At 42.3% G+C, this 21,793-nt stretch overlaps 4 protein-coding genes across 4 annotated transcripts; 1 reads left to right on the top strand and 3 right to left on the bottom strand.

The window, feature by feature from the left end:
• Window positions 1-189: 189 nt before the first annotated feature.
• Window positions 190-807, bottom strand: LOC132258143 (uncharacterized protein C1orf131). Its single transcript, XM_059755273.1, has one exon. It carries the CDS (start codon window positions 739-741, stop codon window positions 193-195), a length of 549 nt encoding a protein of 182 aa, XP_059611256.1. The 5' UTR covers window positions 742-807; the 3' UTR covers window positions 190-192.
• An 8,222-nt stretch (window positions 808-9,029) lies between these two features.
• Window positions 9,030-21,638, top strand: LOC132257404 (muscle-specific protein 20-like). The gene is made up of 4 exons (XM_059754288.1): window positions 9,030-9,352; window positions 19,008-19,219; window positions 21,252-21,372; window positions 21,435-21,638. Exons 1-4 carry the CDS (start codon window positions 9,329-9,331, stop codon window positions 21,624-21,626), a joined length of 549 nt encoding a protein of 182 aa, XP_059610271.1. The 5' UTR covers window positions 9,030-9,328; the 3' UTR covers window positions 21,627-21,638.
• LOC132257674 (protein takeout-like) lies at window positions 9,642-11,982 on the bottom strand. Its single transcript, XM_059754677.1, has 4 exons — window positions 11,729-11,982; window positions 11,412-11,661; window positions 11,040-11,323; window positions 9,642-9,968 (listed from the first exon to the last, which is right to left on the bottom strand). The coding sequence occupies exons 1-4, from the start codon at window positions 11,799-11,801 to the stop codon at window positions 9,781-9,783; spliced, it is 795 nt and encodes a 264-aa protein (XP_059610660.1). The 5' UTR covers window positions 11,802-11,982; the 3' UTR covers window positions 9,642-9,780.
• On the bottom strand, window positions 13,952-15,626 carry LOC132258285 (myophilin). The gene is made up of 4 exons (XM_059755514.1): window positions 15,401-15,626; window positions 14,606-14,802; window positions 14,428-14,548; window positions 13,952-14,366 (listed from the first exon to the last, which is right to left on the bottom strand). Exons 1-4 carry the CDS (start codon window positions 15,404-15,406, stop codon window positions 14,184-14,186), a joined length of 507 nt encoding a protein of 168 aa, XP_059611497.1. The 5' UTR covers window positions 15,407-15,626; the 3' UTR covers window positions 13,952-14,183.
• Window positions 21,639-21,793: the final 155 nt, after the last annotated feature.

The raw sequence follows: 21,793 nt of genomic DNA, 5'->3' as shown, positions 1-21,793 counted from the left end.
TAGAGAGTTTTATGGATATTGTGAGAAAACAGAGTGAATATCTTGTTGGGAATTTATTGAAAAAAAATCAGACAAATTGTGACTCTTCTCAAAGGACAAAAATTTTATATATAAGAAACACATTATTTTTGTGTACAACAAATTGAAAAATAAATCTATATTATTAGAATAGTAATATAAATAGTATTTAGCCTATGTTTTCCTCTTTTTCGTCGTCAAAGCCGACAGTTTGTCCGCAGAGATTCTGCCGTACTCCTTCAGAACTTCCGAGTCGCCCTTCCGCTTTCTGTGCCCCCTCGTGAACTTCTTGTAGCTGAAGAGCGCCTCACCGGTCGCCTTCTTCCCCACATTCTGCAGGCTCTGCTGCTGTTCCTGCGCCTCCTTCGCGAGCTTTCGCTCCTCCTGCAGCACTTTGTAGTTCTTGTACTCCCTCTTCGCCGGTTTGGCCCCCAACTTCACTGCCATCTCCACCTGTGCCTTCTTCTTCTCCACTTCCTCGAAGCCAGACAATCCCAACTTCAGCACTTCGTTTCGCGCCTTCCGTATATCGAAGACACTCTCCTCGTCTTTCGGCACACGCTCTGTCGATTTGTGGTTATGGTCAATGTTTTTCTTTCGCTTTCGCTCCTCTCGGTGGTGCTTTCTCTCCTCAAACACCGTTGCCGTGAATTCTGACGCACTCCCGCTGCGCAACAGCATTGCCTTCGTAGGGATGATGCCCAAAGAATCTCCAGAAGACATTGTTTTGGAGTGAAAATTGAGAAAACTGAGGCAAAATGCACGAACCACACGTCGAATTATCACATGAAGTTGACTCTGAATGGGGAAGACGTCATGCCCCGATAAACGAATTTCTGCAGATTAAGGTAAGAAAGACAGTAGACAGTCGGACACATGTCTTCAGTAATTTCCTCAATTTCCCTAAATTACTGAAAATATTCTTTTTTCAACGGATTTACTTACTGATAGTGACGCAACTGCCTCTAAAAGCAGTGGCGTAGAAATTATTGGTAAAGATGTTCCATTTCATATGTTTCCCCAGACTTTTCCTTGAATTGTTTCCACTGTCTATTCTGCTCCAACTAATTGATTGTAAGCGAAAAAAAATTCTCGTGAACATGATAACTAGGAGTTGGTCGTAATTAAGTCACTGCAAGATATGTATTTTCTCCTATTCTGTTCTCCTGCTCGCAATTCATTCTCGTCTCCGATGCTTTTCCACCGCAATTCCATCATGAGCCGCGAGGCAAAGTCGAATGGGAATCCTGTAGGATCTGCATTGGAGATTTCCGCCTAAGTAGAGTTCTGAGCCCGATTTGGATTTGCTCGCATTTCTGGTCGCCTGGCAATTGCTGATTCTCACTTCCATGCTTTTCCATACAAAATTCCATACTAAGAAACTTAAGAGTTTCATTTGAAAATCTTTTCGACTTTTCATAGGTGTTCGAGACTTAATCGGCAGATGAGATCAAAATAGGATTTTCCCTAAAACAAATTATTCAGAAATTAAAGAGAAAATGTTGAAAATTTGAGAACATATACAGAGGCTTTCTGGAGATTATTAAGAATTAGAATTAGAGGTAAATGGGGCAGCTTCAGATAGGGGCAGTTTCAGATTTCTTAATTTTCTCAGAGATTTTCACATGAATCAATTTCTAGTCTTCACACAATGTTTGTAGTCCTTAAGGACTACAATTGACGAAAATTTGCACAGGATAGCCTTTACTGTTTAGGTATTGGTCATCCAAGAACAATTCTCGGTTCTTGCTTTTGCTATAAAAATTATCTTAAACGAAAGTTGTCAATTCTATGAGAATTCCAGCGAGGTCTTTGGAGTTTCCCTTCCAAAGTGAAGTTTTGAATTTTAGTTTTCTTCTCTTTTGCTCTCCTGGTGATAAACCATTCGCGTCTCCGATGCTTTTCCATTGTAAATCCGACAAATCCCTAAACCAGCAAAAAGAAAACGCGGATCGGAATCCTGTGGGATTTGCGAGATTTTCGTCTTAAGTGGAGTTCTGAAGGCGATTTAAATGAATTCTTGCAATTCTGCTCTCCTAGCAATCACCGACTCTTGTTCGCTCAAAATTCGCTCATGGCGCCTGTGTCGCCATCTAGTCTGTTGACGAGGAACTGTTCAAGTCCAGAATCTCCATTGGAGTTTTTCTCTTTTTAAGTGGAGTCGTGCGAATACTGTGAATACTGCTTTCGACTTAATCCCACTTCTGAGCTCCTGTCTCGCGGTGAGAGTTTTGGCTTCGATTCAGGTTCAGGTTACAGCGGGGACAAATTTCTTTCAGTTTGGAGGAATTTATCCCCCCGGAGAAGCACTAAATAAAGTCTCGTATTGTTTCTAAAAGAATGATTTGTTTTATTTATTCACTTGTTCCATCAAAGCGGGTACAAAGAGATTTTTTTTATCAATAATTTCTTGCAGATATTCAGAGTTAGTTTCCACAGGTGCTCAGTTTCCAGAGAGTCTTGCTGATAAGCTTGGCTCTGCGCATGCTAACTTTTCTCCGGATTTTCCTACTTGCGCAAAGAACTGCGATATTAATTCTCACTTGCAATTGCAATTGCGATGGATTTAGTAATTCTCAGCTCCCATGCAAATTTTTCTTAATTTCCCTTTAGCAGTTAATGATTTTTAGAGGATCTCAGCAGGAATTTCTCCTCATAAGAGAAGTTCTGGATTTGTTTTTTTCTCTTTTGGCCTCCTGGTGATAAACCATTTTGGTCACCGACGCTTTTCCGTCACAAATCCGTGCACGAGAACTTGGATAAGAAGTAGGATCTGCACTGGAGGTTTTCGACTTAAGTAACTGTTCATCTTCGTGCTTCTGAGCGCCTAGCAAGTGTCGATTTTCGTTCCGATGCTTTCGTACAAAATCTCGCAATTCAAAAACTCAAAAAATGTCCCTTGAGTTTTTTTTCCACTTTTCACATGACGTCATGTCTTGAATTGATAGGCGGCTTTCAAAATAAGACTTTTCATTGAAAAGTAATAATTTTAAAAATATATCTTAGAGGTTCAGTTTAAGTTCTCGATTTATTGACCATTTTCCCGATTTTCTTTCGAAAGAAAAACCAATTCACGAGTTCTTAAAAATTCTAATGATTCTCAGAAATTCTTAATCAAGGTATTCGAGAGTTGCTGTGTAGTTGCTTGTGGATTTTTTAATTTAGTCCTTGCGCTTCTGATCTCCTAGGAAGAACTGATTCCATGTCTCATACTTTTCCTGCAAAATTCGCTCATACCGCCTGTGTCGCCATCTAATCTGAAAAACTGCATTATAGGGAATTCTATTCCCTGTGACCAAAGCTGGGAATCTCCATTGGAGTTTCGCCGTGCAAAGATGGAGTTCGATTTTAGTCCTCGCACTTCTGGTCGCCTGGCAAGAGCTGATTCACATGTCCCATGTTTTCCTCCAAAATATCGCACGCGAGTCTCTCCCGAGGAAATCTCGCGGAACCTCTGCCATCTCACTGCTGCTGGCCTTCGGCGAGCGCCCACTTTAGGCGCCAATGCACAGCAGAAGTGCGCTTGCTACGCCACTGAGCGCGTGTCACTCCTGCGCCGCCTGCTCGCCGGGTGCGGAGTAACAGAACAGTGAGGACGGTTTTTACTTTCCAACGTTTCCAATTCCGAGGCATTGGAGGCATTCCGCTGCTTGGGAAAGTGACGTGTCTGCACATCATGCGTCCCTAGTCGCGGACGCAGTTTTGCTCTATATGATGATTTTCAAATTCCTTCAAATCATCTTCCATCCTCGTTGCTCCGCAGCACTTGGGCGGCGCGAGACTCGCCCATGTTCGAAAAGGCGCGAATCTCAGACATTCCGAGCAACTTCGCTGCAAATTAAATGTAATCGCGGCGAAATTGGAAAAGGAGTCAAATCCACTTGATGCATAATTTGCAACTCGACAAATTGGCCAATTTCTTTTCACTTTTTTCGCGACTCTCGTGTGAGATTGGGTGTGAGGAGAAAAGGCCTCTTCGCCGCCTCTGCTAATTTCTAATGCCGAAAAACTGATGCTCAGACGCGGCGCGCTTCTGCTCGCCTAGGAAGAGTTTTAGTCTGATTGATGAATGGATGCAGAGAAGGCCACCTACAAACAACTTTCTAATTCACCTAAGCTCTACCTGCGGTCACTGAGACGTGTACTTGCAGAGGCGCGGGCAGAAATGGCGTTTGCGCGCCTATCTCGCTTATCCTTCCGCCGTATTCTGTATTCTTATTTGCAGATCTATGCCGCATCATGTCGTTCTAAACACGCGAGTAGTTAACATATTCCGCACACTTTACAGTCTCTCTCGGCAATCGAATAGCGCAAGTTTTGTGACAAGCATTAGGAGAAATAAAACATTGTGCAGGTCAATTTCTCAACATACACCAGGCGAGCATGGCGCGCAGGAGGGTTTAGCACTAATTCTCGCGCCGTGTGGTTTTTGTAATGTTGTAAAACACTTAGGCAGCACTGTTTGCATTACTGTACCCATGACTTCTACGCGGGGCATTATCTATTTACAAATTTGATCATTACCACAAAATGTGGTCGTTATGACAAAACAACGCGTTCATTGTCGAGTGGCGCATCGGATTTAGTGTTTTCTAGTCATGTTATTGCAACAAATAAAAGTTGTAAAATATTTAAACTAGAATACCAAAAGTTATGAGGCAAATACAAACAACATTTCCACCAGGACGCCATACAGATGGTCGGACTGCCAAAAGCCGAATTTTTCACGCTACGCCCCTTGATTAAAGACACCTTTTCGACATGCTTTCGACGGACAGTTTAATTGGAATTGCTACAGAATTGCATTTCGGTATGCCTTCCGATGGGAATCCTGTAACACTGTGTACAGCGAGTGTAATATTGATAAAAGATGGAGAGAATCACAACTATCCAGCGGAATACGAAGCAAGAAGAGCTTGCCAGAGACGTAGTCAGCATTAACGATTTTCGAGTATCATTCGCGGAATATTATTCACGTATTAATATATTTTATTTATTCATTCTGTCGCTATAAATTTGTAGAGTAATCGTGAAATTATTTTCAGAAACAACAAAAAATTGTTGATTTCACTTAGTTGAATATAAGATTAAGAATTTCATTGTATGATTATATTGCCACATTCTATGTAATTTAATTCAAAATATTAGTTTCTGGAATGAATTATTTTGGAACATTACTCTACTTTAGTTCTTCCTTTTCTCTCAATTTTGTAAGATTGATCTTATAGGTGACATTTTAAAGATTTTATATTCATAGGCAGTATTTAATACTGAATATTACTGATTGATTTTTCTATTGGTTTCACAAAAAGACTAAGATTCTTGGGTAGAAGCGGTAGAATGCAATGAATACTTCTGATATCCTAGGTTATAAGTCGTTTTAGATGGGTTAATAACGTCTTCGGGATACTAAAAATTACCATTATCAATGCTAGAGTTCTGGATTTCTTCAAGTCGCACTGGGAACTTTGGGAAACCCTTAAACTTAAGGATAGAAGATAAGATATTTTTTGCCAATTGAGTAGTTAAACTAGTTCATAACTATAAAAAGAAACGGAAAAATAGGAAATATGACAATCTGCATAGCTTTAAGCGCCACTACATAGTAAAATTATCGTTTTGAATAAAAACATATCTTGCAAGCCAAGTGATAAAAGTGGGAGCGGATAAGATTGGGCGCCCTTGTGCGCTTCCTACGTCACTGCGCCGGTCGCGGGCTTGCAGAGGTGCGCGATGGCGCTTCTGCGCTCCTAATGCGCCATCCAATTTCATCCGACATCGTCTCGGCATATCGATAACTAGAGCAAATATTGCCAGCCAGACTAAATGCGCGTACGTGATAGTCGCCTGGCACCTGGGCCCGATAGTATTGAATGGCCACCCGGAACCGATTTTTAAAGCCAATCATGGCCGTCGATAATCAATGGCAATATTCAATGGCGAAAACCATCGACTCGTTCGGTTTTCAACAGGCGCGCATAAGCGCGCTGCACTCCGGTGGAGACGAGGTGCAGCATGGAACACGTTATCGCGGGCCCGGCCCCCCGCCGCGGGTGTGCCGGGAGCGCGGGAAGCGCCGCTGTTATCGCGGTGCGCGCGGCGTATTGGCAATCAATTGATTCTTTGGGCGACGGGCGCGCGTCAACTATCAATGGGAAAGAAGTGCGGCGTTATGAATGGAGCGGGCGAGACTACAAATGTGTGACTTTCGCACTCCCGAGCGATTTATCGTCGGCCAGAGTCTTGGCGATTGAGGGCGCACATTCTTCCGGACCAGCGAGCAATCCTTCTTCCTTAGCGCGCGAGGAATCCCAATCATGTCGCGTGTGTGATGGATTTTTGAGGGTCTCAGAGTGGCGAATTGAGAGTTATGCTGTGCAATACAATGTTTCAATTCAGAGCAGCTCGAGAAAAGGCAGAGGAGAAAAGTCGGGCTTGTGAATGTGTGTAAAAATGTGAGGAATTCCGACAATTTGAAATTTCTTATGGGCGCCGCGTACGTGGCATAAAGCAACGTAACTTAAATGCCAGACTTATTTTACTAAATTTTTTCCACTGTCGTGTGTAAAGGCGCTCCGATTGGTCAGAACGGGTGGGCATTTAAAGTGTGCGTGACGTCTAAGCATGTGTGGTTGCATACTTGTCGGCTACAAAAGAAATTTTCCGAGCTGCACGGACAAGGCTGCAAGAATCCGGAGAACTTCCTTTTCCGGGGCGCCCAAGTTTCGCCATGTGCAGTGCTTGAGACGCTATTGAACAGGAGCCGAAAGCTCTGCCGACAAAGCTCAGATGGACGTCCAAGTACTTTTCGTCTCTTGTTCCAACACAGTAAGCTCAGAATGGTCGCCAAGGGGATGTGTTTTCCCACCTCTCGACGCCGCACGCACTCCACAGACACACTCTCGGCGGCACATGTGTTTTGGAGGTAATTAAGTGAGAAATCAACAAATCACTGTGGCCTATTAATAGCCCAGGGATTGCCCTAAAAATAGAGTCTGGCTCACGCGGAATCACCGCGGGCGCTTGGAAGTTGTCGGTGTTGATAAAAGAAAGGCTGAAAGATCTCACATGACGCGCTTTTTCCCACCCAAACAACAACAGTGACTAATGTCAACCAAATTAGTGTGGAATTCAATGAGAGCCATTTGCCACATAAGGCAATTGTAGAGCAAACCTCAAGTTGCACGCCACATAAATTCAGAGGAGCATTTCAATCAGTCGGCGCACTAATCACTCCCGCCTTCTCTGGCCGCTCTCTGATCAGTATCAACTTGCTTCGCGCCTCTCCAATTGATAGTCTGATGAAAGGCCAGATATTCAGCAGAGAGTCGTAAATACATTTTCACTAGCTGCGGGGCCACAGACCGGAAAAACATCCTGCAGCTGATATTTCAGAGTGAGAACGAGCGTGAGATTCTGCGTTAGATAGTTTACATTCCGCATTGACGTAGAAATGGGGGAAAAATGAAATTGTAATGGCATTCCTAACATTAATTCTGGGTGGAATTCAAAAAGAAAGCTCCAACACCTAGACGAGACTTCAGCAGAATGAGAATTATGTCTGGGTTTAGTTCAAACATCTTCTGAGCTCATTTAGATATGGATATAAATTACATATGGAAGGTTAAAGTTCACACCTTTACCAACCTATATCTCCGCTGTTTACCAACCAATTTCGATCATCTCTCCACCAAAAGACGTGTCTCAACACCCTCCAAGAGACCACATCCACTATTGGCCTTTGACGTCATCAAGAACGCCGCCATATTGATTTAACTTTGAACGCCTGTTTGGGTACATTTCGAGTGGTTTGCATCGCTCATCAACTAGTCTTGGCGTTAGCTTATCACATCCTATATCAAGTGTCAAAGACTGGGACTCGATTGGATTATTCCTTAGTGAAACAATTAAAGCTATTGGCCTCTCGTCGATCGAATGAATGTACTTAAAACATATGAAGAATTATGGAGCATGAAATTACCTTTTTATTTGCATAAAAGATTGTGAAAATCCAGGAATTATGACTAGTCATTGGTGATTAACTGCGTAGCTTACACACAAATAGACATGTTTTCCGTACTCGCGCTTGTATTGACCGTTCAGTCCTTGTGCGGCTCTTCGGTCAGTGTCTTCGGAAGACTTTGCTGGCCGGCCATGAAGAGGGTTTATTTGACTTGGACACATGACAGATGTATAATGTGAAAAATCCCGCCTTCGGCTTTTCGCATGTCCTCTGAGATATTTTTGCCTAAAAGTAAATACATGTGGAATGGCAGAGAGGCACACATGATTGTTTGAGCGGAAAGATCCCTCGATTGCGTGTGTTTGTGTGTGGATACATTATTTTGGGGGTGTCTAAAATTATACCATATTACTCACGGTGGAGTAAAATCAGTTAGTTGCAAGCATGGAAAATAATTAAATAGTGTGTGATTCACAATTCTGATCTTGCTCCAATATTAATACCATGTGCGATGGGAATAAAACACTGGGCGCAGTTATAAATGCTCTCGAGAAAATGATTATTTTCCACAATCGTGCAGAGTGAAAAATTTCTATTTTTTATGCAAGAGCAATTTTGCATAATTAATTGTTGAAATTAGCAAATAAGATTCGATTAAATTATTCCAACCAATCACTTAATATGCTCATAAGGCATGCACCCGATATCATTTCTTTATTCATTAATTTGCTAAATGTTCACCTTTTTTATTGCCTTTTCATTCTACTTTTTTAGTGCAGATGATCTATAATAGTCTCTTTCCTCGCAAAGCGAGACTCCATGTTGGTGAAAGAGTGAAATTATGGCGAAAGAAAATGAGATGAGTGAATCTCGCGCTGTACTTAAACACAAAGAATCTCCCCGCGCGCATCGCCGAGAAAAATCCACAATTTTACCCACACATTTCCATGCGCGCGCTATGTACACAACCCCCCTGGGCGGCTCCGAGCGTACGTGTATAAGTATAACATGCCACACAGATATAGATCTTATAAAATCATCTCGAGAAGACTAAACGTGGAGAGGAGGTTCATGATTAGACGGACGCCTATATAAAAGTTCGCATTGACCCAAAAACAGGTATTTCAATTTCATCATTCACAAACATCGCATCAACAGAAAGGAAAACGGTGAAAATCCACACTCGAGAGCGGGAAATTCTTGCGCGCACATCAAGTTTTGAGTTGTTTGCCGAAAAGTGCCTTTTTTTACTGTGTGAAATTCTGTGCATACTTTCAAAGAATTCCATTTGAGAATTTGTGATTTTTCTTGCATTATCTGTGAAGTAATTAAAAGTTTGAATACAAAATGATGCGACGTCCACTTTGGCAGGTAATTTGTTGATCCTGCACATGATTTGTGATAATTGCTGCTAATGGAGAAAAAGGTTTTCTTTGTTTGCCGCGCGCGCAAAGTTGTTTACGCTGAAATTGCCAGAAAAAGCTCCAAGTTCTTGACAAGGTTCCAATTTTGCGGTTCACCAAGTATTTGTGAAGATACTTTGCGCTGTTTTAATTACCCGAGATTTTCCTACAAAGAGAAATTATTCAAAAGACTTGAGTTTTTTTCCCTACCTTTGGCCCAGAAGTGTTTAGCATCGGCTGAAAGCAAATAAATACAGTTTTTTTCTCCTATAACTTTAATTAACTTCACACTTTTAGTCTAGACTAGGCTCTTAACTCATTACATTGGAATGTACATAGAAGCTCTGCACCTTATTTACACATTTTATTAACGCATAAAAGTTGGAATGTCTCGCTTTAGTTCTTCCGACTGTACAGTTCGCTGGGTTTTGGTATATCAGACACGAAAAAGTTGGCGGGAATGTTGTCAAAGATCTTCCGCATGATCCTCAGCAGGATGTCCTCCACGGTCTTCGCGATGACAGGCTTCAGGCCCTCGTTGACGGGACGCCAGTTCTCGTTCAGATAGGCATTGGTGCTCTCCTCTGCAAGAGACACACAATACGATCTGTACAATGTTTCGCGCCACACGAATCGCACGGCGTGGAATCACACACACCGCAGAGGTGGTGATCATGGAGAAAACACGAGCTCTTGCCAAGCCAAGTGTTGCATGCGGTGATCATATGGTTTCCCGCATTTAATGAGAAAAATCTACGGCCCGTCGAGTATTCGGAACAACTTGTGACTTCATCTTGCTGAAGTGCATTTTTTTTCACTAAATTGCTTCGTTTTTTGCTTATGTGAGTGACAAGGGAAATCGCACGCCGTGCATCTGCATAGGAAAAATGTGATAATTTGCATTGCAATTTTTCTGATCTACTTCAACTTGCGAGGCATTTAACATTTTTCACATATCGGAAGTGCGCATAGGAAATTCGAGAAATTATATCACTCACTCGAGAGTGTAAATGGAGATATTTTAACTAGACAGAAGTGGAGAAGTTTTATCAGATCTTTATCAAATAGATGAAGATCACTGAGTTGATCGGTTAATCATTGGTGAATATAGAGAACAGTGGGACGATTTTGAGCAGCGCACTTTATGAAATTAATCTCACTTTACAATTAAACACTTTTTAGTTGAAATCAATTAAATTGATTGAAGTTAATCAACAACGTGAATTATTTAGAGGATATTTTGACGTCCAAACTTAGAATTCTAGATAAAATTCTTGCTAAACTTTAGGAAGAACTTTTTTTTTTAATCCGACAAGGCGAAAAATGTCATTTTCTGACCTTGACTACAAAGGTAAAAACTGTAATTAATTTTATCCACTATAAAGAATATACGAAGAAATGCTCGTAAAACTACGAATATTACAAAATTAAATTAGACACTCAGCTAAATTTAGAAACACTGAAAATTCTTAGGTTTTTTGTGCCCACAATGCCCCGATTTCCCCTATCTAACGGCTGATGATCTTCGACTACGCCTCTGTTCAAGAGAGAATCAGTTTGACGATCGTTTGACCGCGAAAAGAGTCAAAAGAGATGAATAATGTTCAATTGTTGAGTGACTTTGAGGCTAATTATAAATGCTGATGTTTGCTTACCAAGCGCCTTAACTCCATCGAACAGATTGTCGAATCGCAGCCTCAGGCCGCTGATGTCGTAATCCACCTTCGTCCCTGTGACATTGTAGAATACAAAGCCGTCCTTCTCGATCAGGCGCGTCTTCGTGTGCATGCGAATGGTCATGTTCTCAGGCTCGAGCCAGCACTTTCCCCTGCCGTTCAGGGGGATGATCAGGATCCTTCCCTGCATGCTGTAGATGCCCTCAATGCGCACCTTGGGCAGGAAGAATGTCGTCTCCCAGCTGAAGTCCTTCGGACTCACTCTGTGTATGGAAGCGATTGAGATTGTCAGCATCAACTTATTCGTCGCTTGGCAGCACGTGCTTATGAGACAAAGTCATAAATTATTACTTGCTTTCAGTGACGTTTGTGTATCTGAACCCAGTCACGGTAACTTTCGACAAGGACGCGTTCAAACTCACAGGACCAGCACCTTGTAACACTTTGATGCGGTTTATTTTGAGCGGATCAACAACCACATCTTCTAGGCCTTCAATTCCGGTGTACAGATTCTCGAAGAGCTTCTGAATGTCCTCAGTGGAGCACTTTGTGAACTCCTCTTCCGGCACGGACATTATCGGGCATGGCGTGAGGAAGTCCGCTTTGGGTGTGATACAAAATGATCAACTTCTGGCACTGATTTTGGCATAATCAGGCGATAGACTTACGCTTCGTCGTAATATATCCACTTGCACTGCCGATCGCCAGGATCAACACCGTGCAAATCACAGTCCTTAGCATTTTGGCGCCTGCGATTTCTATTTCACAGCACACTCTTGAACTTATTCACTGGAAGGAAGTTGCGCGTTGCACAATTTCCGGTAAATTCGTGTCCGTAAAAGGCTGCGGATTTTGTCTTCTCGACACCGATGCCTGACACCGTCTGACGAGCAAATTTACTAGGAATCCATTATATAATGTCTCGTCCATATACATCTGCATACACCATACATTTCTACAGTAGGTAGTAAGACAACATTTTCAATTTTTTCTTTGACTTACAAGCCATAATAGTGTAGTATCAACACCACGAACAGGTCTCCATCGAGTGGTTGACTTCTAGTTTTTCGGTGTGTGCCAATCTCCAATACACATGGCAAAAATGGTTGTATTTTTTCTCTATTTGTAACATTTTCACATATAGCAAAATGTGCAACAAGTTTGTGAAAATGCAATCGATTTGCAATGTGCACAGTTCCAGTGGATTCGATGTATATTTCAAATAATATATCAAGGAAATCGGGGACAGCAACTACAGCATGGGATGTGAGCGAAGAGTGAATGCATATCCAAAGTCACAATCAATCGGCCATTAAACCCATAATTGTCCTATTAGCCATAAATCGTGGTCAATTATTGGTAATCGCGACGGAACTGCCCCAAAAAATTATCACTTTTATGAAGACCATGATTAATTTCCGATACACACACGACAATCAACCTTGACGGTAACCTTAAGAATGGTTCTAAAACGCGCATGCTTTTATTATCTGTTGCAACAAAAACATAGAACTTGTTTCACTGTTTAATTAACTATCATCTAAACCTTTATTGTTCTGCCAAAAAAGACATCCCCGACAATCTGCGAGCGTCATGCGTCAAGGACGGAGTCTTAGGAAAAAGTGTCATGCCATTAGGAAATCCTCAGCGAGATTCTTGTCCACAACAATGATATGTAGTTTTCTCTCTCTCTCTTTATGTACACGATCGGCAGCATAAGCAGCGATTGAAAGCAAATGGTTTGGAAATCTCACAGTAACAACTGTTGAACATCGCATCCCATCGAATTGTGTATTTGAATTCGTACCGCAATTCACCCATAATTCTATAGCAATTGCAGAACTGTTTTCATTGAAATTTACATACATTCGAAATGGTCAATTAGCGCTTAAGTGCATCTTCGACAGGTATTTTTTCTCTGCACCCAAGCGTCTCAATCATGCATTTTCAATCCACTCTGTGCTTAGACACATTCAAAGTGGAAATTAATCACTTTAATCATATATTTTTCTCATTATTTCACGAGTGAGATCTCCATAAATCTCGCACAATTGCTTGTTTACCAGAGCCACCCGACCGTCCATCAAAAATGCCGCGGGGCTCGCGGCGGATCTTTCTTGTTCAACACCCGAACCATTGGTTTCCATGTTCTGGAGGGTAATACACAGTTCAATATATGCGTTAGTCGTTGACGCATATAATTGCAATCGGTTCTTGCATCGTCTGTTATGCAACTCTCCGCATGTCCATGTTCAGATTGCACGCAAAACGTGGCATTAGCCACCCGTTCTGCGCGCAACACACCAAGGGTCTAGTCTAGAGTATGCAACACAGCAGAGGAAATTCATACGCCAAGTTCAATTAGCAATGTCTTCATAGAAAAGAACTCAATGGAGCCAAACTGAACACACGATTGTTGGGCTGTTAGCAGTTGCTAATGAGAAAGACGAGTGCATTTATTGACTCGGAAGATTCACTGCTAAAGACTCAGTTTTGCACTCGTCTTTTTTATCTTAATCTTTGCAAAATTTTGATTTATTTATTATTTATTATTTGTAGTTCATTTTTAATTATTGCTTGAAAAATATTAGCGCAAAAATTTAAAATGGATTTAAATTAAGGTTGTTTTAAAAATTTATAATTTACCTATAATTAGGGAAATTTTTATTTCGAATTCTTTTAAAACTACTTCTATAATTGATCTTTGTAAAGGATTCAGAAGGTATTTTTTCAGCCTAACTCATGTAGAACTTTCCAATCTAGCCTGCTGAGCCTAGACCAGCCTAGGCTGATCAGTAAAAGCTTCCTTAATAACGCCTATTGAATACAACATCTGTGAAATGTTTGGGTTGAAAGTCAAAACAAACATTGTGCAATAAGAAGTCTCTTGGTCAATTTTTGCCTTGCGAGTTCATTAGAAATACAGAAAAGTTTCCTCATCGCATGGTGGCATCAAATGCAATTTATTGTGCATTCAATTATCATCGCTTGTAACATGAGTGTTTGTGAAATAAGTATGTTGGAAAAATAGAAAAGCGCATTTACCTCTAGGTCAATTCTGATCAAAGAAAAGAACATTATACAAATTGTGCATTAGAGAGAGACAAGAGATTCGTGTGAAATCTACATGTGACGCGTGTTGCCGAAGCCGCCATGGCCAGACTGCGAGGCGCCCTTGTTGAAGCCCATCTGGAGATTGAGTTCGCCCTCGTGGGCCCTCAGCTGGGCCTCCGAGAACGTGCGCTCGTTTTTCTCGGCCATCTTTGGTCCCAGGGCTGGTCCGGCGTACTCCGGATGGAGTTGAGTCTGGAATGAGGAGGAATGTGAATGCGTTCTCAGGGAATGAAAGGGTGTGCTTGCGTCTCACAATTCTTCCTAGAGAGTAGAGGCACAGAGTGACTTGGGGAATATTTCTGCGCTCGAAGAGATCAGCAGTTTGGAAGATTTCCTCCTCAGGCACGCCATACTTCTTGATAGCCGCCTGGAATCTGCACGGAAAACAGGGTAAATGATGAGCATGAAGAGATTCGAGGCAGTCGATTCACCTCTGAATGTTCTCCATGAGTTGGAAATTCGTTCCGCGTTCCTGGATCTTCTTCACGGAGCCCGGAACAATTTTATTGATGAGCTTGCACAGAACCACTCCATCGCGAAGGACATTCTCGTAGTCGCCAGACAACTTCTCGCCGAGAACAGCTCCAATCCAGTTGAGCACTTCAGCCTCTTGTTCCTTGTTGCGCGGCTGGAAAACAAGGCAGATCGAATGTGATGCTATCATCGTCTCAAAATAGCCGATACGACAGACATTAAACTTCTTTCTCCTCTTCGAAAAACCACCCGCACGGAGCTGAGCATAGCGCGAAAGCGCGTCAAGATTTGGGGAGTTAAGCACTGTTATTTTTGGATATGATTTAGGTTCAAGCATAGAAGAGTTCTCGCGGAATATATATTTGCGCTGATGTGTGCTTCTGTCCGAGAGATTATGGCTGTGGTGTATGAATTTTAGCGCTGATCCAATGTATAAACACTAGAGAATAACGAATGGTGGCGTCAAGAACATCCACGGTCAATTGGCGATGGGAATTTCTATTTGTTACCAATTCAGCTGTACTTGAGATGAAGCAGAAGTCTCTGAGCCAGTAAACATTTGGACTAACTTTTCATTCACTCGGCTCTTTATTTGAGTGAAAAAATTAATGGAATTTTTAAAATAAATTTCAAACACATTTTAAAAATAACCACAAAACATTGCAAATTTAACAAGTTCACACACCAGGGCGATTGGGAAAAAATTCGAATGATTTTTGGCAAATGGCAGAGGAATGAGAAGAATAACTTACCGCCATTCTCAGGGACTATTAGTGTAATTGAAAAAAGGAGGGGCTAAGTTATTAATCGAGCACTCGATATGCACGAAGATGTCGTCTTTCACGAAAAGCCGCAAACTTTCGACTGACAAGAAATGTTTCAAAATACCGAATTTAAGTTAATTAGACCAAAAATACAGGAGCGGACGGAAAGACTTGTCGGCGAAATTCGGCGCGAGTGGATATATGTTGGGCAGAATGTTGCTGAACAGAGATTAACTCCCTCTCATCGCCATCATCGGGACAGAGATTACGCGCGCGAGTGCGAGCGAGAGCGACGCCAGTCGCGTGGGTGGCGAGCGCAGAGAAAATAGCCCATTACAAATTTGTAACTTTGTGATTTAATAACTCGATAATTGAATTTAGAGGCGAGACTATCGCCAATTCTATAAAATGCACCTCACGACACCTTGCCATGCTGACATAAATCTAATATGATGTCAACTTGTGCAACGCGAATAATTCGTTTGCCAATTTTAACAATATATTTTGCTTATTTTATTAATTATATCGTGCGCGATTTATTACATCCGCGAAGTGGAATATGATCAATGCCATGGTTCATAACAGCTGCACTTCTGAATGCCTTGAACTTGAGTTGGATTCTTTTCGAGCTATTTCGGTGTTTGCCTCATATTTCATGTGTTGGAAGTAATTTGATTTATGTAAGATTGTATTACAATTCTGCGAGGATGTTTTTCTTGGCCAAAACTGACGTGAAAATTCGGTTTCTCTAGTGTTTGGCGTATGCATAGATAAAGTCAACATTTGCTATTATTAATCCTGCGACTGGTTGGAAACATTTTGGTGGATAACGTCAACACGCGGATCGAACTATTTAATATATCATAATAAAGTAATTATGAGTGAAGCAATAAATTTTCAGGCCTCTATCTTGGCATCAAGAATAGATGAGCAGAATCTGTTTTTTTGTCCAAAGAAACTGAACAAATTTATCGGGTTAAGCAATACAAATTCTGACTGTTCATTCGACATTTTTACAATAATCGATTAAAAATTCTTTTTTGGGCAACTTTTCCGGACATAACCTAACAATATCACAAAGAAATCCTTATAGACTTTGTTAGGAAGCTTTTTAGGACACAAAATCATCTGTCATGAATTGTCAAAGAACTCAAAATTGCTGATTCAAAGTTAAAGTTGCTCAGAACGTTTTCGAAATCAATATTTTTTAATCTCAAACTAATATTTTTGAGGTTATGTTCGATCTTATCTCATTTTACTGGGTTTCTTGGCATCGATGGTGCAGAATAGCAATGTTTATTACATTCAAACGCTTAATTCTGCCAATTACTTACGATTTCTCCGACTTAAGCATAAGAATTGATGAGCTAGACTGCAAAGTATTCACTAAATCTGGCCTTGATTCGTGACATAACTTAGAAAAGGATTATTGTGACTATTTCTACGTAAAAATAAAGAGTAATTCAAAGAATCAGAATAATTTGTCAGTGAAAGAATCACTGAGGAAATGAATATTGTAAGTTTTTAAATTTCTGACTATATTGTCTTCTTCTTGTGTGTGCCATGAAAGAGAATAACTTTAGGAATGTTCTGCTGTTTTTACATTGAAATTACAAACAAAGCCTCTGTTCCAATAAAAACCAATCATAAAAATGCAGTTCAAAGATTTTCCTACAATCGTAAATAGTAGAATTTATAGTCAAACGTCGATTTCACTTGAAAATGTCTATAGAAAATCATTTCCTTCAATTGAGCTCAAGAACACATTGAGGCGCTAAAGGCGTTAAGCATTAAAAAATCATGTTAAAAATCAGATAATTTCCTCCGTCCGTCGCTTCGAACACGCTAAATGACAACACCGCCCCAAATTAATCAACCCATGTTTCACTGACAAAATGTGTTGAATTAATCAAGCTTTCTTGGACCGCTTTGGGACTTCCAAAAATAATTTTTTGGCAAAGTCCCATCACGCATTCGATCAAAACAAAGGCTGCACAATTTCTCAAAACGACCTATTTTTAATCGATTGCGAAAAAAGTGCCACAAACATCAATCTATTTCTGATGAATCGCCACAATATAGAAGTTCATAGTTGGGCAATTACGCTCGCCTGAGTGGATGTCAAATAAAATGGAGTCAGTCCCAAATGTAGACACCGAGTACCAGGCTAGAAAAAAGACTCGCGGAGCCCCAAAGTCCCCAGAGCTCCCGCCAGAGCGGCGAAAGCGCCGAAAGTTCCGTAGTACCAGGCGTCAGCTCCAGCTTCTCCGACTCTTCGGGCGAACGCGCTTTCAACACACGCGACGTGACGACATTCATTCATAGTTTCGCGGCTCTTTTTTCCTCCCATTCGCACTTCCTTCCACTTCAAAGCCGATGGCTTTGCGGGTGAGCTCACGTTCTCAAAATTTCTGTTTATACTTCCACACAAATTAATCATTGGCCATTTTGTACAGTGGACTTTTTTCACGCAATTTAATGGATCTCGACGCCCACGCAATTCATATCATCACAACTCGCAGGGAAATTCATTAAGCACATCAGCAGTCACTTTTTTCTGGCTCATTTCAAAATACGAGCTCACTTTATGTGATGCTGATGAACATAAAGTAGAGCAGGGAAAAAAGAAGGTGATTGAATTATAAAGCTACAGCAGAGGTCAAGTGACAATGCACATAAAAAGTAGCTGCTTAATTAGCATTAAGAAGCGAAAATACATCAAATCAATCAAGCAGAGAATTCGCATTTAAATTCGATTCGCGTGTTTGTGCTTTTTTTCTGGGTCTTTCCACTAATTGTTTGCTCTCTAGAGATGAAGTAATTAACTCTGCAACTCAATCTCATTTATCATCGGAACAGTTGCCATTAGCATTTTTAGCAAAGGGGAAGAAGAGTGGGTGGCCTTTGTCTCGATTAATCTCAAACTCGTGTCATTTTTTACTAGACATGATTATTTGGTGTCCGGTGTAAGGATTTAGCAAAAAGTTTCAGTTATGCAATATATTTCCTTGTTTATATTGAAGATTTTGAGTAAAAAGCCACGCCCCTTTCGTTGCCCCGCCCGCAAATGTAAAATTCTTTTTTCAATTTAAGGTTTTCGAGGATTGAGAACTGAGGATTAAAGCGAATATTCCACTTTTAATTTCTTTACTGAGAAACAAAATTGTAAAAAGCTATTTTTGAATATTAACATTGACTTAGGAACCAGTAAACTGTAAGACAATCTGCAAATATGCTTGAAGAAATATGATTTACGTGCTCAAAACTTGAAATGGTTACAAAATCTTCACAATAAACAAATTTAGTTTATGTTATCACGCTGTTAAATCAGTCTATGTCACTTAGGTAAACAAATTTAACCCTTTCTAGTAAGTTTGCCAATTTTTTGTGGAAATAAACACTCTAAAATTTGATAAGGAATTTACTATAATGCACTTACATCGACAAAACAATTTGTAAAATACCATAAAAGCTCTTATCAAAATTCGACATTTCACCAACATCTTCTAAGGGTTAACAATAATCCTTTTTGTCCTGCTTAATGGAGTGCCTTGGGGGTCAATTGTCCGAGATTGATGGCTCTCTGTCTTTGCAGGTTGCTGGCAAGCGGGAGCCCTCGCAGGAGGCCGAGGCGCAGCACTGGATCGAGACGGTGCTGGGCGAGCGCTTCCCGCCCGGCGTCCTGTACGAGGACATCCTTCGCGATGGAGTCATCCTTTGCCGGCTGATGAACAGACTGAAGCCCGGCCTCATCCAGCGGATCAACACGTCCGGCGGCGATTACAAAATGATGGACAATATCAGTCAGTGAGTGAAGCAAAAATTCGTTAATTATATTTACAACGCGCCGCAGCCGCTTCTGGGCGCCTGCTACAGTTGGAGCACGTTGGATCACCATTTTCTGTGCACACGCGAGAGCTCCAGTCGCGAGCCCACTTGGCGCTCCTCCACTCCTCGCGGCCGGCGCTTCCCCTGCCGCGCCCTGGCGCACGGGCGGCGCGTGGAGGGGACGAGCGCTTCTCCTGAGACGCGCTGAGGTCCCGCCGACTGCGGCCGGCCGCTCTAATGCCACCCGCTGCTCGTCTTGTTGACTAATTTAGACGCGAACCTGTGCAAACTAGCTCCCTTTGTTTGTCGTCCTCGGATAATTTAAATTTCTTAGCATAAAGATTGGACGGTGTAGCGAGGCAGCAGAAGCGGCAAGAAGCCCGCCAGCGGCGCGAGGTGGCGCTCTTCTGCGCGCCGGGTCGCGCACTGGCTGCCATGCCTGTCAGATTGATGTCACGGACAGCAGTGACAGTGCTGGGAAGGCGCGCGGGCCCCCACCTGCCCCGCGGATTAGCCGCAGGGCGCGTGGCCATATGAGGAGTCCGTGTGTGCTCGGGGAGGCGCCGATAGCGGAGATGAGCGCCAGAAGATTGCCAACTTCAAGACCTTGAGGTCTTGTCCACAAGTTTACGAGGCTTGCAGAAGTCACGCGCGGCTCCGCAGCGCCTCCGCTCGCGCTCGAGGGTGGCTTCGCGGCGAATTTCACACCCCGCCGCGCTCTAAATCAGCCATGAAGCACACTCAGGGTGGGAAGTGCAAATTTACTCCAATCATCGGCTTCCTGTGCGGCGTTACGCCGCCAGATTGAGCGCCTCTCGCGAGATTGAGGGCGAGAGCGTCTTTCCGCCCATTGAATGCGGTCTTAAATACATTCCGTAATTCTGAGCAGGTACATAAGGTACATAATTAAAGAGGTGGTTTTCACGAAAGGTCAGCGTTCGAATGCCAATGAACTTTAAAGGACGTTCGTCCTCACGAAAAGAGAGACTGAAAAGGAATAAAAGCACGAATTGCTTGAGTTTGCTTTTTGGATTTGCCTTTAAAAATAAATTTTCATAGATTTTTATTGCAAATTCAATTGGATTTCAATTTTAAAACATTTCTAAAGCCTTAAACTTTGCATAAAATACGAGAAATTCTAAGGAAAACAGGTTCAACAAATTATAGACTCACTTTAATGCCATAATTTCTCTTTTATTTATTGTTTTTGTTTTAAGGGAATTAATAAATAAATCATAATTAATTATAAGTGAATTAATAGGAGGTTAAATGATAGCAAAATTGAGTATTTTATGATTTGAAATATACCAAAAATATTTCCACAATCTGGCTTTCTTGGATGTTTCCTTGGATGTTTCTAATCTTATCTCTGTTCTAGTTTGAAATATAGCGAATTGGGTTATTTTCGGTGTTCATTTGCCCCGTTTTTACTTATATTCACTGCATCACTAGACTTGTTATATTTTAATGTCTCTTTTCTCATCATAAATTGTGCTATGCAAATTGGCGAATGAAAAATCTGTGGTCTAATTGAAATGTCTTCCTTGGACTGGCACAAGGTGACCTAATTGCTTCTATCGCATAGTTTCTTCACATCAATCAATTGGCAACCTTTCGCCTTGCCGCATTCCGAGTTGCTGCGGTGCAATTAGCATGAAAAGCAAGATCGTGGGCTGATAGTAAAATCGCGCGATAATGAATTCTGAATCATGCAAAATCGAGAGCACTTTCCTTTGGAGGGAAAACGCCTTTCCGCTGGCCGAGAGAGATGTGCATGAAGAGTTGGCGATGGCAATCTGGCCAGTGGCGCGGAGCCGTCAGCTGGGCGAGCGGCGAAGTGTGCGCGCCTGGTGGCTCGTGGCACAGAATTGCTCATCACAGCGCGCCCGGCTGCGCCATTCGGTGCGTGCAGCGCCAGTTTCTGCGCCTCGCGTACTCGGAATCGCGTTCCCTCCCGCGGCGCCACTCGAGCGCCTCCGGTCTCACTTGGCCACTTCTCGCTCTTCCGCAGATTCCAGCAGGCGTGCATCAAATACGGCGTGGCCGACGTGGATCTCTTCCAGACCACGGATCTGTGGGACCGCAAGAACATCGCCCTCGTCACCCAGACCATCTTCGCCGTTGGGCGCGCGGTGAGTCTCTTCTTCGCATTCACCTCTTTCGCAATCCAACTAATCGCGCCTCTTCTCCGCAGACTTACAGACACCCCGAGTGGCCCGGACCCTACCTAGGCCCCCGACCGTCGGAGGAGAACCGACGTGAGTTCTCCGAGGAGCAGATGCGCGCCGGCGAGAACATCATCGGCCTGCAGGCGGGCACGAACAGAGGCGCCACGCAATCCGGCCAGAGCTTCGGCGCCACCCGAAAGATCCTCCTGGGCAAGTGAGGCGCTCCCGAGAACGCGTGGCCGCGCCACGACTCGCAATTTATTAGCACCGTATTAATTTTAACTCCCCTTTTTTTTAATAAATCACCCACTGAAATTATTAAAAACTTGAGCCGTGTATTTAATTGGACACATTAATTAAATGTACGTGAAATGAAAGGCGACAG

Source organism: Phlebotomus argentipes, unplaced genomic scaffold, assembly GCF_947086385.1.
Source record: "Phlebotomus argentipes unplaced genomic scaffold, Phlebotomus argentipes genome assembly scaffold_4, whole genome shotgun sequence".
Taxonomy (NCBI): domain Eukaryota; kingdom Metazoa; phylum Arthropoda; class Insecta; order Diptera; family Psychodidae; genus Phlebotomus; species Phlebotomus argentipes.
This window is presented reverse-complemented; position numbering and strand designations above follow the sequence as displayed.

Bases quoted from the DNA above. Each gene is read 5' to 3' on its own strand.
- LOC132258143 (XM_059755273.1), bottom strand. From the start codon at position 741: ATGTCTTCTGGAGATTCTTTGGGCATCATCCCTACGAAGGCAATGCTG.
- LOC132257674 (XM_059754677.1), bottom strand. From the start codon at position 11,801: ATGCTAAGGACTGTGATTTGCACGGTGTTGATCCTGGCGATCGGCAGT. The intron at 11,662-11,728 runs GTAAGTCTATCG...TCACACCCAAAG, and splicing joins TGGATATATTACGACGAAGC to CGGACTTCCTCACGCCATGC. The intron at 11,324-11,411 runs GTAATAATTTAT...TTCCATACACAG, and splicing joins ACAAACGTCACTGAAAGCAA to AGTGAGTCCGAAGGACTTCA.
- LOC132258285 (XM_059755514.1), bottom strand. The intron at 14,549-14,605 runs GTGAATCGACTG...TTTTCCGTGCAG, and splicing joins CTCATGGAGAACATTCAGAG to ATTCCAGGCGGCTATCAAGA. The intron at 14,367-14,427 runs GTGAGACGCAAG...TCCTCATTCCAG, and splicing joins TCTACTCTCTAGGAAGAATT to ACTCAACTCCATCCGGAGTA.
- LOC132257404 (XM_059754288.1), top strand. From the start codon at position 9,329: ATGATGCGACGTCCACTTTGGCAG. The intron at 9,353-19,007 runs GTAATTTGTTGA...CTGTCTTTGCAG, and splicing joins TGCGACGTCCACTTTGGCAG to GTTGCTGGCAAGCGGGAGCC. The intron at 21,373-21,434 runs GTGAGTCTCTTC...TCTTCTCCGCAG, and splicing joins TCTTCGCCGTTGGGCGCGCG to ACTTACAGACACCCCGAGTG.